The sequence below is a fragment of the Prionailurus viverrinus genome, chromosome B4, assembly GCF_022837055.1.
Source record: "Prionailurus viverrinus isolate Anna chromosome B4, UM_Priviv_1.0, whole genome shotgun sequence".
NCBI classification, from domain to species: Eukaryota; Metazoa; Chordata; class Mammalia; order Carnivora; family Felidae; genus Prionailurus; species Prionailurus viverrinus.
This window is the reverse complement of record NC_062567.1, coordinates 90,300,244-90,317,413: the sequence shown is the minus strand read 5'-3', so window position 1 is coordinate 90,317,413 and position 17,170 is coordinate 90,300,244. Positions and strand designations below refer to the sequence as shown.

Below are 17,170 nucleotides of genomic sequence, written 5' to 3'. Positions count from 1 at the left end.
TTTTCACTTGTTTAACATGAGGCTTTTGTCCCACAGATAGGTTTTGATCTTGTTTATTCTTTGGGAAGATAGCCCCTCAAAGAGTTTTCTGGCTTTTGCACATAAAACAAAACATAGAATTGTCCTAGTAAGTAGGGATTGGCTAAAGAGGCATAGCATCACGTTTCCAAAATTAACCATAAATTCTATTTAATTAAAACCCAGCTTCCTACAGGTTAGCTATGATAGCATTGGGATTAGAACTTGAGGGAAAATAACTCAGAGCAGATCTTCAATTAAGCATTCAGGTTCCCACTTATTCAGAACTATGGGTAAATCTCTAGGTGAATATGCTTTTAGGGAACAAACGAGGGTTACAAAAGCAATACAACAATTTCTGGTTTTAGGGAACACAGTCTAACATGGGAGATGACACATAAATCTGAGAATGAGGGGTCAGTGCTCTTACAGAAGTATGAACCAAGGGGGTCTGGCTGACTCAGTCAATAGAGTGAGCGATTCCTGATCTTGGGGTCATGAATTTGAGTCTGACGTTGAGCATAGAGTTTACTTATAAAAAAAAAGTATGAACCAGGTTCTAAGCCTGAGTAGAGGATATCAGTTTAATTTTAATAAGGATATTTTGGGAGAACCTGTGGAGATAATGGTTTTTATGTGGGGCTTGCATGGATGGGCATCACTCTGAGGAGCAGATGACAGGGAAGGGAACCCAAGGGCAAAGGAATAACATAAGCCAAGGTTCACGCTGTGTTCTTTTTACAAACGACTAATCATCTAACCTGCCTAAAGAACAACACATAACTTTTCTCGAGTGCTTACTGCATGCCAGGCAAAATTCTTAGCCGTTCACATGGATCATGTGACTTAACTTTCAACTGAAGCCTGGAAGGAGGCACTAATAGTCGCCCTGTTTTAAAGACGAAGAAACGGAGTCATAGGAGAGTTAAGAAGCTTCCTCCAAATCACATAGCCAGATAGCAGTGGAGCCAGGATTCGAGTCCGTATCCATAAACATAATAGTCCAGGGTTTAGAGCATGCAGGTTGAAATGCAAGGTGGGCTGGAGGGTGGAGGGCTTTCTGTACAATCCTGAAGTGTTTTACTTCAAAAGTAACTTACTGAGGGAGGAGAAAGAATCCTATTTTTTTATTTTTATTTTTTGTATTCGGAAGGCAAAGAAAAAGAAAGATTCTCCATTATTGTTTATTTGGTTATTAATCGACCATCTAGAACTATACTGTTCAAAACCGTAGCCTCTAGCCACATGTGGCTACTGGGCATTTGAAATCTGACTTGTCCAAATTGAGACATGCTGTAGGTGTAAAATGAAGGCTGGATTTCTAGGATTTAGTATGAGAAAAAAAAGGAAAATATCTGAATAATAATTTTGTGTGTTGGTACATATTAAAATGATATTTTGGATAGATTGGCTTAAATACAATATGTCTTAAACATTGTTTTTTCCCTGTTTCTTTTTACTTTTCTTAAGCAAGCTGCTAGAAAACTTTAATTTATCTGTTTACCTTAGATTATATTTCTATTGGGCCCTTTTGGTCCAGGGCAATGCAAAGCTGTGGTAGATATGTCACTAACCAACTTTGCTGAAGGACTTCCTCACCACCTTGGTCTTTGAACCACATTCTTTCCTTGCTTTCTGGTCATTTGCAAGAAAAACTTTAAAAGGCACCCCCTTTGTAAAGGTTGGAGCACCCCTACAATTTCCTTTTTTACTTCCTCCCGACCACAAACAAACGATCCATGTGCTTTGTGGATGAAAACTCCACATTTTACAAGGGGAAAGGAGGGAGGTGCAAAAAAATTTCCAATCCCTGAAGGGTGTGAAGTAAAAGTGCTTTCAAAGGATCCCACAAGAATGGTACAGGTGGGCATAATGGGTCTGTCTCATCGTCAAAAGACCGAGGGAGTTGAAAGGAAACTCTAACTACAACACCAAAATGCCACAAAACCATAGTTATTAATACAAACTAGCATCTCTGCCTATCTGTCACCATCTCATCTGAAAAAAAAAAAAAAAAAAAAAAACTTGTGAAAATACGTAATCCTGAGGACTTCAGCTAGGTATAAATACCAGCAGCAAAAGGAGATGTAGTACATTTTTCTGATTGTCTGCTGGTCGGCTATTAGAAAAGAAAGATCGGCTAAATCCTTCGGACCTGATCAACTTCATCCCGGAGCTACTGATTTCAACTACTTCGGCCTAACTCTCCGAAACGATGAATTACACAAGTTTTATTTTCGTTTTCCAGCTTTGCATAATTTTGTGTTCTTCTGGTTATTACTGTCAGGCCATGTTTTTTAAAGAAATAGAAGAGCTAAAGGGATATTTTGTAAGTATGACTTTTTAGTAACACTCGCTGTGGTTGAGATGAATGCATGTTGACTTGGAGTTGTGTCTATGATAGACTGCCATCTCTAGGCCATAGTCATCTTGAGGAGACTTGGTGTAATTTTGCCTGTTTACCAGAAGCGTTGTTTAACTACATGATCTAGATGTTGTTTTTACCCTCTGCTCAACTTGCTATAGAGATTTAGGGGGCATTCATCAATCTTCCAGAAGATGGGAATAATATGGGTATAAAGGACAGTGATGTCGATAATTTTGTGGTGAGAATCTATTAGATTGTGATGTTGGGTAGTGTGCCATTGAAACAATGACTAGCCATCTAGATGATCAGAGTACGCTGAAAAATCAGGAATGATGGTAGCAATGGAAGGTCAGGGTTAGCATGAAGAATGGTAATCTGACATAATTAATGAAAGAATGTGAGGTCCTTAAGTTCGGGCTTAAAAAAAGATTACAAGTATTTTGCTCCAAAAAATGGTTTCAAAGTTCTACTGCCGCATCTAGATGATCTAGGAATTATTCTTGAACTCAGTCACTCGCTGAGATTTTGTAGGAGTTATAATCTGGCTCCTATTAAAAAGGTTTTCATTTTGTTTTATGAGCTTTTTAAAATTTTATTTATGGTTAATTAAAATAGTTTTTGCATTTCAAAAATTTTGTTATTGGTCCAAAGTGTAGCTATTATAACTGTAGCTGGTATACTTAATATTCAAGCATTCACAGGCTATTTATTCTCACATCGTCAAATCAAATCTCTCTCTCACACACACACATTTGGAACTATCTTTTAAAGCTGACATAATGCCACATAGGAGGGCACAGGTAGATGTTATGAAGACCAGTACCATAGGGGGGCAGTATTTTATAGTGATATGATTTGGCTGAATTTTTTTTTTTTTTTTTTAACTAAGCTTGAAAATACTTTCTTTTCCTTACTATAATTATTTGGGATAATTGAAGTATCACTGGCCTTCTTGAGTTCATTTGTAATATTGCAGTTTAAGAGTATACTAGAAAATAAGAAGGCTAAAATAGCATGATGGTCTTTGGTTATATCCAACACAACAGCTTTAATAGTGTTGAAAAGAAAATCAGCGAATATTGTCAGCACTAAATCTTGAAGTGCAGTTTTAGGGAAATTAATGGACTAATTGTAAATCATGTTTCTTTCTTTTTTTAGAATGCAAGTAATCCAGATGTAGCAGATGGTGGATCGCTTTTCGTAGACATTTTGAAGAACTGGAAAGAGGTAAGCTGGGTATTTCCATTTGGCTGATTTTCTTGTTGCTTATTTTCTGATGCATAAATTCACATCGACCTCTCTTTGTGATCTTTTCTTCCAAGGAGAGTGATAAAACAATAATTCAAAGCCAAATTGTCTCCTTCTACCTGAAAATGTTTGAAAACCTGAAAGATGATGACCAGCGCATTCAAAGGAGCATGGACACCATCAAGGAAGACATGCTTGATAAGTTGTTAAATACCAGCTCCAGTAAACGGGATGACTTCCTCAAGCTGATTCAAATCCCTGTGAGTTGATCTTAATTCTTTCTTTGGTTTCATTACAGAGGATCTTGCAAAATACCTAATTTCCAGAAAGCTGATCAGCTACTGGGTACAGTTGGTAAAACTGTGAAATGAACCCATGGTCCAAACTCCTCCTTAGTAATTCCATTTGTGCTTTGGGGTAATTTTGCTAAGCCTTTACGGAAATCATTTAATTTTGTGATTTGGGGAAACGCTGGCATTGTCTCTGTAGTGCAAAGGCAGGTGAACGGACAAATCCAGTGAGGAGGAAACAGTGAAGGAGTCGAGGGGAGTATTGGGAAGCACTTCTCTCATCGCCCCTTTTTTTGCGTGAGGGAAATTCTCTTGCTTTGGCTGGGAGGCTGCAGGTCTTAATGGAGAGTGCAGTGGGGAGTAGGGGGTGGGAATGGAGAAGATTTGTGCCCTCCTCCCAGCTTGGCCACCAAGGAACCACGTGACTTCAGATGAATCACAGGCCTGACTGGTGCTCACTTTCCTCATCCTAGAGAGAGCCTTTTGGGCTCACTCTAATTTCTATGGTCTCCTTTGCTCTAAAACTGTATAATCACATGGATATAAAAAAGGGAATGAGATAGCAAAAACTATGGCCTTTGAAAAGGCACTAGGTGCATTCCCCTGCCAGGCTCTGGTCAACCCCTCATATTGTGCAGCCCAAGTAGCGGTAAGAAAGTGTTTTTGTTTTCAGAGAAGAAAATAGAATTTATACCTTATGAAAAAATTGTTCTATCAACTTTTGGATGCTAAACCGTCTCAGCTGGAGACCTCCGTCAGTTCCCAAGCCTTACCTGACGAAATTGTCTTGAGTCTTAAAGTTATGGCTTCTAGAAGCTGAAAGATAACTTTGAAGCATAAAGATGAATGACATTTTCCAAAATTTTATCTAGGAGACAAAGGCCTCCTGATTCCTCTGGGTGTGGCTTTGATGTAATAGATGTGAATGAGAAAGGGAGGGGTCCGGTGATGACTTACCCTCTCAGGATTTGGCAGCTGTCACTCTTCCTGGGCCTGCCTCTCACTTCTCTCAGATAAGCCCTCTCAGATAAGTGCTTGTTCTTCAGGATCTCTCTAGTCTCAAGGTGGTACAAAAGTGGTTTGGAACATTATTAGACCATTACTCTTGTCCACTGACAGTGTTTTCCAATGTTCAGTGGCTCTCCTCCGGCCACATGCCAGAGCCTGAAAAAGTCCTCATTCCTGACCCAGTGCTGCCCCTGGCTTACTGTTCAGTCCTGGGTGAATCTCTTAGTTTCTTGGTGATACTTTGAACACCGGTAAGGAAAATTTATCACTTGCAAACGCAGCTCACAGAAACTTTTTTCTATTCTGCTGTAACTGGGCCTTGAAACAAAATCTGTGGGTCCCGTCCTTCCCAGAAGCTCCAAGCCTCCTGCTTCATGATGGGCGATTTTGAGTGAGCTGTCAACAATTACGTCCTCTTGCTCCATTGCTAACATATTTAAGAATGCTGTGTTTTTTAATAATTAGTCCTGAAGCCTAGATCCCCCTAGTTATTCTCAGAAATGTAGCAAGGTGGCCATAGTGTTTCCAGTATTAGAAAGAAAAATCGTGGCAGAGCCAAGATGAAAGTAAATGCTCCCTATTTTATTAAACATGAATTCACCTAAATGGTCCTGTAGGTTAGAGTAAGGAAATAGTTCAGTTTGCCGGGATAGAAAGGTGCAGGGAAATTTGCTGCAATTCCTAATTTTAAACGTTCATACCAGTCATTGATGACTGCCATGTAAATATGATTAGTGTCTATTTTTAATCCCATTGTGGAAGTGATGAGACTGAGCTAATTTGGGGGAGATGAAACATTACAGTATTCATCTGTCCTAGACTTGGTGTTTGCAAAGTACTGAACCGGTATTCATGGTTCTCAAACTTTGGTGAGTAACAGAGGGACCACACAACTTCCTGGGTCTTCTCTGACTTCATGTATCTGGGTCTCTGAGTTCTTCATTAGGTCTCCAGGTTGTTCTACTACATGCCAAAGGTGAGGACCATTGACCTATAGTAACTTATTTGATTAATCAAAGACTAATTAAAGTCCAAGGTGGGTAGAATCGGTAGAGAGCCTAGAGGTGATTGAAATAATCTCATTGTTTCGATGAGAAAACAGAGGTTCAGAGAGGTTAAGTGACTGGTTCAAAGTCACAGTTATTGCACACACAGGATCCAAACCCACATTTTTTATCACTCCACCTCAAGGCTCTTTTCGCTATATAATTTCGGGAATTCTCTAGCAGTAAATTTAAGGATGTGTCATGTACCCCATCATATTACAGCACAACTGGCAATTTAATTACAGTTGTAGTCTTAAGTGAAGGAACCATCATTGTATATTAAGGTAATAAATTGACAATGAAAATCATTTTTTTTGAAGGAGTAATTCCATTTTCCTGATAGTAATAGCAGAATATCCTGATGGCTTGTATGCCTGATATTAATTTTGCTGCTTTCTTTTCCAACAGGTGAATGATCTGCAGGTCCAGCGCAAAGCAATAAATGAACTCTTCAAAGTGATGAATGACCTCTCCCCAAGATCTAACCTGAGGAAGCGGAAAAGGAGTCAGAATCTGTTTCGAGGCCGTAGAGCATCGAAATAATGGTCATCCTGCCTACAATATTTGAATTTTTAAATCTAAGTCTATTTATTAATATTTAATATTTTACATTATTTATATGAAGAATATATTTTTAGACTCATCAATCAAAGTATTTATAATTGCAACTTTTATGTAATTAAAGTGACTATTAATATATATATTATTTATAATTCCTGTATCTTGTGACTGTTTCGCTCAGCCCTCTCCCCTTCTTCTTCCTGACTAACTAGGCAAGACTATGTGATTTCAAGGCTAAATCTCAGGGACCAACTAGGCAGCCAATTTAAATAAGACTCTGTGGGTTGTGCATTTATTTCACTTGATGATACAATGAACACTTATGAATGAAATGATGCCATCCAGTCGCTGCCTATTTGGGAACATGTCTGTGTTATAAGCCACTGCTCTAACGGCATGTCAGACAGCACTTGAATGTGTCAGGCGATATGACTTGTCTCCTGATTAAGAAAATAGCATTTCTGTTCATGCCTGGTGTTTCAGAATATCACTGACAACTATGACTGTACCCAAATGGAAAGTAATTAATTTGTTTAGTTAATGAATATTTAATATATATGAATAAAGTATAATTTCATAACTCTTCATGCTGTGTCAGACTTTGTCTAAGTGAGGACTGGGGTAAATGAGCTATACTCTAAGGAGTTAGTAGGAAGAAAGTCATTTTTTAGCTGTGGAAACCTTAGAGTTGAGTTTAGCCCCAAATGTGGTGTTTCTCTCCACTGGCAATTTGTTGGTTTCCAGTGTTCCACGTGGCAGCTGTTTGAGTTATCTTTCCAAAATAGAATTTAATTACATTACCATTTACTTTGGAGCTTCTGCCATGGAAAGTAGTCCAAATTGTTTAGCTTGGCACGCAAAGATTTATTTCTACACCTTCATCAACTCCCGACGGCATCCTTTATCTAGGCCTCCCCCATCTCCGCTGTCCACCTTGGGCAAACACCACCGGCTGTGGAATAGTGAGCGTGAGCTCTAAGGCGAGGGGTCTGGATTGGAATCTTGGTTCTGCCATTACAAGTCGTGTGACTTTTAATGAATTCTAAGCGCCAGTTTCCTTATGTGGGAAAGAAGAATAATTGGGCCTTCCTCATAATCCTGTGGTGAAAGTTCATTCTTTCACTCAAGAAATATTTATTGGAGCAACTACTATGGGTCTGGTGAGGTTCTAGAGACTTAAGTTACCATCATGAACAAAACAGACAAAAATTCCTGCCCTTGAAGAATTTCAAATTTAGCAAGGGGGGGGGCGCCTGGGTGGCGCAGTCGGTTGGGCGTCCGACTTCAGCCAGGTCACGATCTCGCGGTCCGTGAGTTTGAGCCCCGCATCGGGCTCTGTGCTGACAGCTCAGAGCCCAGAGCCTGTTTCGGATTCTGTGTCTCCCTCTCTCTGACCCTCCCCTGTTCATGCTCTGTCTCTCTCTGTCCCAAAAATAAATAAAAAAAAAACGTTGAAAAAAAAATTTAGCAAGGGGGAGACAGATCACAAACCAAATACATAATATGTTAGCAAATTGCATACTATATTAGAAGGTGTTAGGTGCTGTGCAAAAACGGTATGGCAGGATGGGGGAAGTGGGAAAACTTTACAGCTGAGTGGGTGGGCTAACGGGTTAAATGGAGTGGTTAGAGCTGGCTTCATTGAAGAGATGACTTTGAGGAAGCACTTGTAAGAGGCAAGGGAGGTAGCCATTCAGATTCCAGGCAAGGGGAATATCCTTACAAAGGCTCTAACGTGGAGATTTGTCTTGCATGATAAGAGAAAAGGCTAGATCTGTCTGGAGTTGAAAGAGAAGTCTGGACAGTTGATATACATTTGGGAGCTGAGGCATATAGAAGGTATTTAAAGACCTAATACCAGGTGAACTTGTGAAGTTCATGAGTTTACAGAGTGAAGAGAAGGAGCTCAAGGATTGAGTCTCCAGGCATGCCATCATTAAGAGGCTGAGAGGGGTGCCTGGTGGCTCAGTTTGTTAAGCGTCCGATTTCAGCTCAGGTCATGATCTTGCGGTTCATGAGTTTGAGCCCTGCATCGGCTCTGTGCTGACAGCTCAGAGCCTGGAGTCTGCTTTGGATTGTGTGTGTGTATCTCTCTCTGCCCTTCCCCTGCTCATGCCCCATCTCTCTCTCTCAAAAATAAATTAACATTAGAAAGAGAGAGAGAGAGAGAGAGAGAGAGAGAGAGAGAGAGACTAAGGAGAGCCCAGCAAGGGAGACTGAAAAGAAATGGCCAGTGAAGTACGAGGACAACCTAAAAAGTGAGAGAGACACCTGAAAGCCAAGTGAAGAAAGGGTTTCAGGAATAAACTGTGTCAAGTGTAGATAGGTCTATTTAGATGAAGCTGAGAAGTGACCCCTGGATTTAGCAACATGGAGATATTGGACAAGAGCAATTCTGATGTAGGGTAAGATTGAAAGCCTGATTGCAATAGGATTAAGAGAGACACTAGAGACAACAAATCTGGATAAATCTTCTTAGAAGTTTTGCTGGAAGAAGAGCAAAGAAAAAGGTAGTTGTCAAGATATGGGAGATGAAAAGAAGTTGTACATTTTTTGGTTGTTGCTTTTGATGGGAGAAGAAACAGCATGCTTATGTGTTAATGGAAATAATATAACTACGGAAAAAATAATAGATGATGTAGGAGAGATGGGGAGAATGGCAGAGTGGCTTCATGAGTGTATAAGAGAGGTCAACTGCGGACACAGGAGGAATTGGCTTTAAGCAGGTGCATAGAAAGTTTATCATTATTAATAGGTTAGAAGGTAGATTATGTGGTTGCTAATGTTAGCAAGTGGTTAAATGTGATGGTGAGAAGTTGGAGAAGTTTTAACTATTTGCTTAAAGTTTTTTCAGTGAAATAGGAGACCAAAGTTCACAGAGGAAGTGTTGGAGGCTTGGGAGGAGCAGAAGAATGAAAAGATCATGGGAATGCAATGTGGATTGCCAGGCAGCTTTAAGGGCTCACTTGAGGTCCACAATCATGAAGTTAAGGGACACCAGTTAGTGTAACTGAGTGGTTTTCTCCATCTATATAGAGTTGTTGGTGAAGATACAGAGTAGTCAGAGAGTTACATTTAGCAGACTTTAATTTGGCCAAGGAAGTAGGACAGAGGAAGACAGGACAAGGAGGTTATGGGGATAAATTGGCAATAAACTCTGAGCTGATTAAAGACAGGAAGGAATATATCCAAGGTGAAGGAGGGTGAAGAAATAGAAGAAAGGATATCTGCCCCACCTCCAGGCCCAAAAGATGAGAGAAAACCAGCCACCATTTGAAGGGGACAAAGGTGAAGGCATGCCCTTAAGAGAGAATCAGTTTATGTTTTCAGTATGAGGAAGTTGAGGTGTAATGGATTTAGTTAGTTCTGGACTGTGAATTCCAGAAGACCCAGTGAGTAGGGGTAGGATAGGAGGTCATAAAAGAGAATGTACATAAGGATGTGTTCTGAGTCTTGGACTTTTTATGATCACTGACATAAACAAACATAATGGGTATAATGAGATCAGTTCTGCTGGCTTTGGGGCATATAGTGGTGGCAAGATTGTGAGTGTCAAGGACAGAAAGGGATAGGTGCCCGGAGCTTCCTTCTCAACTATTTAGCTTAACCCTTTCATAAAAGTAGGAAATAAGGGTGCCTGGGTGGCTCAGTCGGTTAAGCGTCTGACTTCGGCTCAGGTCATGATCTCACGGTTCATGAGTTCCAGCCCCGCATCGGGCTCTGTGCTGACGGCTCAGAGCCTGGAGCCTGCTTTGGATTCTGTGTCTCCTTCTCTCTCTGCCCCTCCCCTGCTCATGCTCTGTCTCAAAAATAAATAAAACATTAAAAAAAATAAAAAAAAAATAAATAAAAGTAGGAAATAGTGAATTGTTAAGTGAAAGTCCATGTACATGGATCAATTTGGCCATTGAGTAATCAGTGGTCATTATTTTGATTACTGGGTAGCTACGTAACAGTGGGTAAGAGTTGATTCCAAAATTTTGAATCTTGATGAGGCAAGATCGAAAAGAAATTGGGCTGATCTTGGCACAGCTGCAATTGATATGAGCTGCTGTTGGCATCTCCACTCATTAGTACTAAGACTGATCGATGTATCATTTATGATATCAACAGATAGAGGACTGCTGTGAGATTATCTTGTATGGTCCATAGAAGCAGACCATACCTCTGTGGAAGGGATTGGAAATTCCAACTGTCAATTGTCTTGAGAAGTGATTAACCATGAAACGGGAAACGAAGCCCCAAGAGGTGGGCCTTGGTTTAGCACTGCATAAACCATCCCCCTCTCTGCGGCTGGTGTTAGTTTGGCAGGCTTTAAGACATGGAGTGATATAGACTTTATTAGGTGATGTGATGGAGGCTGGGAATGAGACAGAGAGAAGACTCTTTAAGTGAACTTGAGTTGAACTTGCAGTAGTTCTAAACTATACACTGTATGTTCCTTCCATTATATGCATACCTATTCTAAGAAGTATTATAGGGCTTAGAGAAGGGGTAGCCTGTGCTTTAGGCTAAGGGACCTAGGAGACAGCACTGGTCAGGGAAATACAAATCAAAGCCACAATGAGATACCACCTCACACCTCTCAGAAGGGCTAAAATTAATAACCCAGGGAACAATGCTGGTAGGGGCAGTCATCTCCTGGCTCATGAGCATCAGGGATAACAGCCAAAGCCCAGAACAGGAGGATCCTCTTGGATAAAGTCCCACCCTTAGCGACTCCCAGATATAGCTGGTGTATCCTTGCTGGCAGAGTGATTTTGACAACTAGGCAATTGGTACATAAGCATTAAGGGTCCTTGAACTTTCCTCTTCTTTTTCTTGTCTTCCCTTCACTCTCCCTGCCTCTTCCTATCTTGAACAATATAACCCTAAAGTAATTATGTGCATTAGAGTAAAGTAGGCATCAGTAGTTGTATACTATGGGAAGTCAAATTCCAAGCAAGGTGAGAAGGGTGTACAGGCAGGGGGAAATCTGGTGTGGAAGGTGTTAGAGCCTGAGCAGAATATGGAGAATGTTCAAGAAGGAATGAGAAGTATATTAGATTTCTGTTGCTGCCATGATAAATATCATGAACTTAGTTGAATAAAATAATACACATTTATTATCTTATAGCTTTGAAGGTTAAAAATCCAAAGTAAGGCTCAATGGGCCAAAATCAAAGCATCAGCAAGGCTTCATTCCCTCTGGAGACTTTCGAGAAAAATCTGTTTCCTTGCCTTTACTATACTAGCCTCTGGAGGAAACCTCCATTCTTCAGCTAATGGCTTCCCTCTTTCTTCTCCAAAGCTAGTAAACTACCATTTTCCAATCTCTCTCTTTCTCTCTCTCTCTCTTATTCTGACACTCCCACCTTTCTCTTATAAGGGTCCTTGTGATGACATTTGGACCACTTCGAAAATTCAGGATAATGTCTCCATGTCGAGATTTTTACTTAATCATTTCTGAGAACTTCCTTTTGCCATATAAAGTAACGTTCAAGAATTCCAGGAATTAGGATATAGACAACTTTGAGGTGGGGGGATAATTATTTAGCCTACAAAGGGAGGCGGAATGAAATGCAGCACAGTGAACATCATTAGTAAAGAGATAAAGGAAAGTTGTTGTTACCAGATAAGAATGCAATGAAATGAATACAGCATACCTTCTATGGTATCTCTGTGTGAGATGTGTAACCTACGCTCATCATGAGAAAACATATAAGCACAAACTGAGGCATGTTCTATAAAATAACTGGTCTGCAGTCTTCAATGTATTAAGGTTATGTATGTTAAAGATATGCTGAGGACTGGGAAATAGTTTATACTGAAATGGATTATAGAGACATGGCAGCTAAAGGCAATGTACAGTCTTGACTAGATCCTTTATCTATAAAAGGCATTTTTAGAACAACTGGTGAAGCCTGAATGGGGTCTGAGGATGAGATAGCAGTAATATGTCATTGTAAGCTTTCTGATTTGGACGGTTGTATCATAATTATGTAGGGAGTGTCTTTGTGTTGGAGATGCACACTAAAGTATTTAGGGGTGAAAGGGCATCAGGTCAGGAACTTACTTTGACACTATTTAGGGGTTATAAGCTTTTCCAAGTCTTCTGTTATTTGGTGATTGTTTCAAAATAGAAAAAAAATATGAAAAAGCCACTGTGAGATTATTTCAGAGTCACAAGCTGGTAAAGTCTAAACTTCTGGAGCTACTTTGTTCCTATCACACCAGAAAACTTAGAATTCCCCACGTATACATGTAACAAGTTGAATTTTCCAAAGATGATCACATTTATATATTTAATCCATCCCCATGCTTTTCTTATAAGGGGACTGACATTTTGTTCCACTGAGAGGTGGAGGGTACGTCCCTCCTCTAAATGCTGGGCATGGGCTTGTGACTTCCCCCACCAGTGGAGTATATGGAAGGGAGGCTCTGTTCCTTCCAAGTCTAGGATGCAGCTTTTGCCTGGCTTTTTCCCACACCACCACCCCTCCCCACCTCAAAACATTCACCCTTGGAACCCATCATCATCTTAAGATATTCAGGCTGCAACTAATCTTTGACAAAGCAAGAAAGAATACCCAATGGATAGAGACAGTCTCTTCAGCAAATGGTATCAGGAAAACTGGGCAACAACATGCAGAAGAATGAAACTAGACCATTTTCTTATACCACATGCAAAAATAAACTCAAAATGGATGAAAGACATAAACGTAAGACAGGGAGCCATCAAAATCTTAGAGGAGAAAACAGGCAGAAACCTCAGCTGCAGCAACTTCTTACTTGACATGTCTTCAGAGGTAAGAGAAAGAAAAGAAAAAATGAGTGTTGGGATCTCATCAAGATAAAAAGCTTCTTCACAGTGAGGGAAATAATCAGGAAAACTAAAAGGCAACTGACGTAATGGGAGAAGATATTTGCAAATGCCAAATCAGATAAAGGGTTAGTATCCAAAATCTATAAAGAACTTATCAAACTCAACACCCAAAAAATAAATAATCCAGTGAAGAAATGGGCAGAGGACATGAATAGACACTTTTCCAAAGAAGACATCCAGATGGCCAACAGACGCATGAAAAGATGCTCAACATCACTCGTCATCAGGGAAATACAAATCAAAACCACAATAAGATACCATCTCACACCTGTCAGAATGGCTAAAATTAATGACTCAGGAAACAACAGATGTTGGCGAGCATGTGGAGAAAGGGGAACACTTTTGCACTGTTGATGGGAATGCAAACTGGTGCGGCCACTCTGGAAAACAGTATGGAGTTTCCTCAAAAAATTAAAAACAGAACTACCCTATGACCCAGCAATTGCACTACTAGGTATTTATCTAAAGGATACAAAAATGCTGATTCAAAGGGGCACATGCACCCCAGTGTTTACAGCAGCACTATTGACAATAGCCTAAGTATGGAAAGAGCCCTAATGTCCATTGGTTGATGAATGGATAAAGAAGATGTGGACACACATATACACAATGGAATATTACTTGGTGATCAAAAAGAATGAAATCTTGCCATTTGTAACAACATGGATGGAACTAGAGGGTATTATGCTAAGCAAAATAAGTCAGAGAAAGACAGGTATCATATGATTTCAGTCCTATGTGGAATTTAAGAAACACAACAGATGAACAAAGGGGAAAGGAAGCAAAAATAAGATTAAAAACAGAGAGGGAGACAAACCATAAGAGACGCTTAAATACAGAAAACACACTGAGGGTTGCTGGAGGGCTTGCGGGAGGGGGGATGGGAGGGCACTTGTTGGGATGAGTACTGGGTGTTATATGTGAGTGATGAATCACTAATTCTATTCTTGAAACCATTATTACATGATATGTTAACTAACTTGGATTTAAATAAAAAATAAACGAAAGAAAAAAGAAATTCAGGCTGCACGGGGAAGTCATGTGAAGACGTTCTAGCCACCAGTCCCAGTGAGGCTTCCAGCCAATGCCAGCATCAACCACCAGACATGTGTGTGAACAAGCCTTCAGATGATTCTAGCTCTAAACATTTGAATATTCTAGCTGAGGCCTCAGACACCAAGCTGCTGCTTGTGATTAAAAAAAAAAAATCATGGCAAACTTTCAGTTTCAGTTCTGACGTATAAAGAGCCTGGACATTGTCACTTCAGTCCTTAAAATAAGAAAAAAGCTGGACAAGTTGAAAATCGATGACTTTTCTTGGTCTTATCAGAGAACTGAGTTTGCAGGACGAACTGCCACCACAAAATCTGGAGGGACTAGAAAATCCGGAGAGTCACAACCAATATCTGCTTATAGGAAGCAGAAAAGACTGGAACCATCAACTGGTAAGAAGACTTAAATAATCATTTTGACGAATTGCTGGAGGCTGAGTGCAGACTAACTGAGGGAGTAACTCCTGAGGACTTAAGTGTTAGGGCTTCCCCCAACACTTTCATGGGATTTATTTATAGGAATCTCCTTAGATTCTCATGGTGAAGATATGAGAAAATTTCCTATGGCCTTGGCAGGGAGGAGGGGAAGAGAAATCTTTGTCCAATGTGTCTAGAAACAATGGTCTTGTCTCCAGGGGAAAAGACCTTACCAGAATCTTATAAAGAGCCAGGGAGGATGCTCCTCCAATTCCAGCCTCCTCTGGTCTTCCTGTGTCACCTAAAGCTATATAAAAAGAAACATGTGTGACGATCACAGCCCTAAGACACGGGCCACAAAAACATTGAGATTTTTTTATGTAAAAAAATTTTTTTAATGTTCATTCATTTTTGAGACACAGATCGCGAACAGGGGAGGGACAGAAAGAGAGGGAGATACAGAATCCGAAGCAGGCCCCAGGCTCTGAGCTGTCAGCACAGAGCCCAGCCCAATGTGGGTCTTGAACCCACGAACTGTGAGATCATGACCTGAGCCAAAGTTGGATACTCAATCGACTGAGCCACTCAGGCACCCCCCTGAAACATTGAGATTTAATGGGAAGATTATAGAACACTCACCTACTTCCCCATATCTCACTGCATACTATTAGGATCTCGGTACAATAATAATCAATTACAGTTAAAGCGAAATTACACAGACTCACTCTGAGGAATGGTACTTAGGGAAACACAAAGAAAGGAGACACCAGCAAGGATACTAGAGGCATTTGAAGCCTTTGGCATGCCAAGAGGTAAGAAAAAACACAGGCTGAAGAGATAAAGCAAGCATCAGAACCAGACTCAGGTATGAGATATGACAGAGATGTTGAAATTATCAGGTAGGAAATTTAAAACAACTACAATTAATATGTTAAGAGCTCTAGTGGATGAAATAGACAATATGCAAGAACAGATTGGTAATGTCAGCAGGGAGATGAAAATTCTAAGAAAGAATCAAAAGGAAATGCTATAAATAAGAAGCACAGGAACAGAAATGAAGAAAGCCTTTGATGGGCTCATTAGTGGATTCAACACAGCCAAAGAAAGAATCAGTGAGCTCAGAGATGAGTAAATAGAAACTTCCCAACCCAAAATGCAAAGAGAAAAAAAAGTGAGGGGAAAAAAAAAAACAACACCACCAAAACCAATCCAGAATGAAGCATCCAAGAACAGGAGGGCAATTTCAAAAGAGATTACAAAATTACAGATCCATGGGGCGCCTGGGTGGCTCAGTCGGTTAAGCATCCAACTTTGGCTCAGGTCATGATCTCATGGTCCATGAGTTCGAGCCCCGCGTCGGGCTCTGTGCTGACAGCTCAGAGCCTGGAGCCTGCTTCAGATTCTGTGTCTCCCTCTCTCTCTGACCCTCCCCCATTCATGCTCTGTCTCTCTCTGTCTCAAAAATAAACATTAAAAAAAAAACAAAAACAAAAAAACAAAATTACAGATCCTCAAGAACACCAAGCAAATTCACATAAAGGTATATTTAGGAATATTATATTTAAACGCAGAAAAATAAAGACAAACAAAAAATCTTGAAAGAGGCAAAGGAAAAGGAAAATGCCTTACCTGGGGAGGAACAAAGATAAGAATTACAACAGATTTCTTGTCAGAAACCATGTGTGTTAGTTTTCTATTTCTGCTGTAACAAATAAGCACAAATTAACTGGTTTAAACCAACACAAATTTATTATTTTACAGTTCCAGAGGCCAGATGTCCAAAATCAGCCTCAGAAAGCTAATACCAAGGTGTCAGCAGGGCTGTATTTGATCTGGAGGCTCTAGGAGAGAATCTATTTCTTTGCTTTCTTTGGACATTCTAGAGGCTGCTTGCATTTGCTTGACTCATGGCTCCTTTCCTTCACCTTCACAGTCAGAAACATAGGCCGAGGCCATCTCTCCAGTTCTCTGTCTTCTGTATCCCTTTTCTACTTATAAGAACCCTAGTGATTACAAGGGGCCATCCAAATAATCCAGGATAATTTCTCCATCTCAAGGTCAGGGGATTACTAACCTTAGTTCCATTCATAACCTTAATTCTTATATTCCATTGAATCTAACAAATTCACAGAAGTAAATAAATGGTATACAAATGAGAAAAAAGAAATAAGACTTCACAGATGACACCATTGTCTATGCCAATAATCCCAAGGAATTGACAAAAAAAAAAAAAACAAACAAAAAACCTCTTGGAACTAATTAGTGAGTATAACAAGTTTGCAGAATACAAGGTTAAT

At 40.0% G+C, this 17,170-nt stretch overlaps 1 protein-coding gene across 1 annotated transcript; it reads left to right on the top strand.

Moving 5' to 3' along the window:
• Positions 1-2,194: 2,194 nt before the first annotated feature.
• IFNG (interferon gamma) lies at positions 2,195-6,545 on the top strand. Its single transcript, XM_047867204.1, has 4 exons — positions 2,195-2,347; positions 3,545-3,613; positions 3,709-3,894; positions 6,387-6,545. The coding sequence occupies exons 1-4, from the start codon at positions 2,234-2,236 to the stop codon at positions 6,519-6,521; spliced, it is 504 nt and encodes a 167-aa protein (XP_047723160.1). The 5' UTR covers positions 2,195-2,233; the 3' UTR covers positions 6,522-6,545.
• The last annotated feature ends 10,625 nt before the right edge of the window (positions 6,546-17,170 follow it).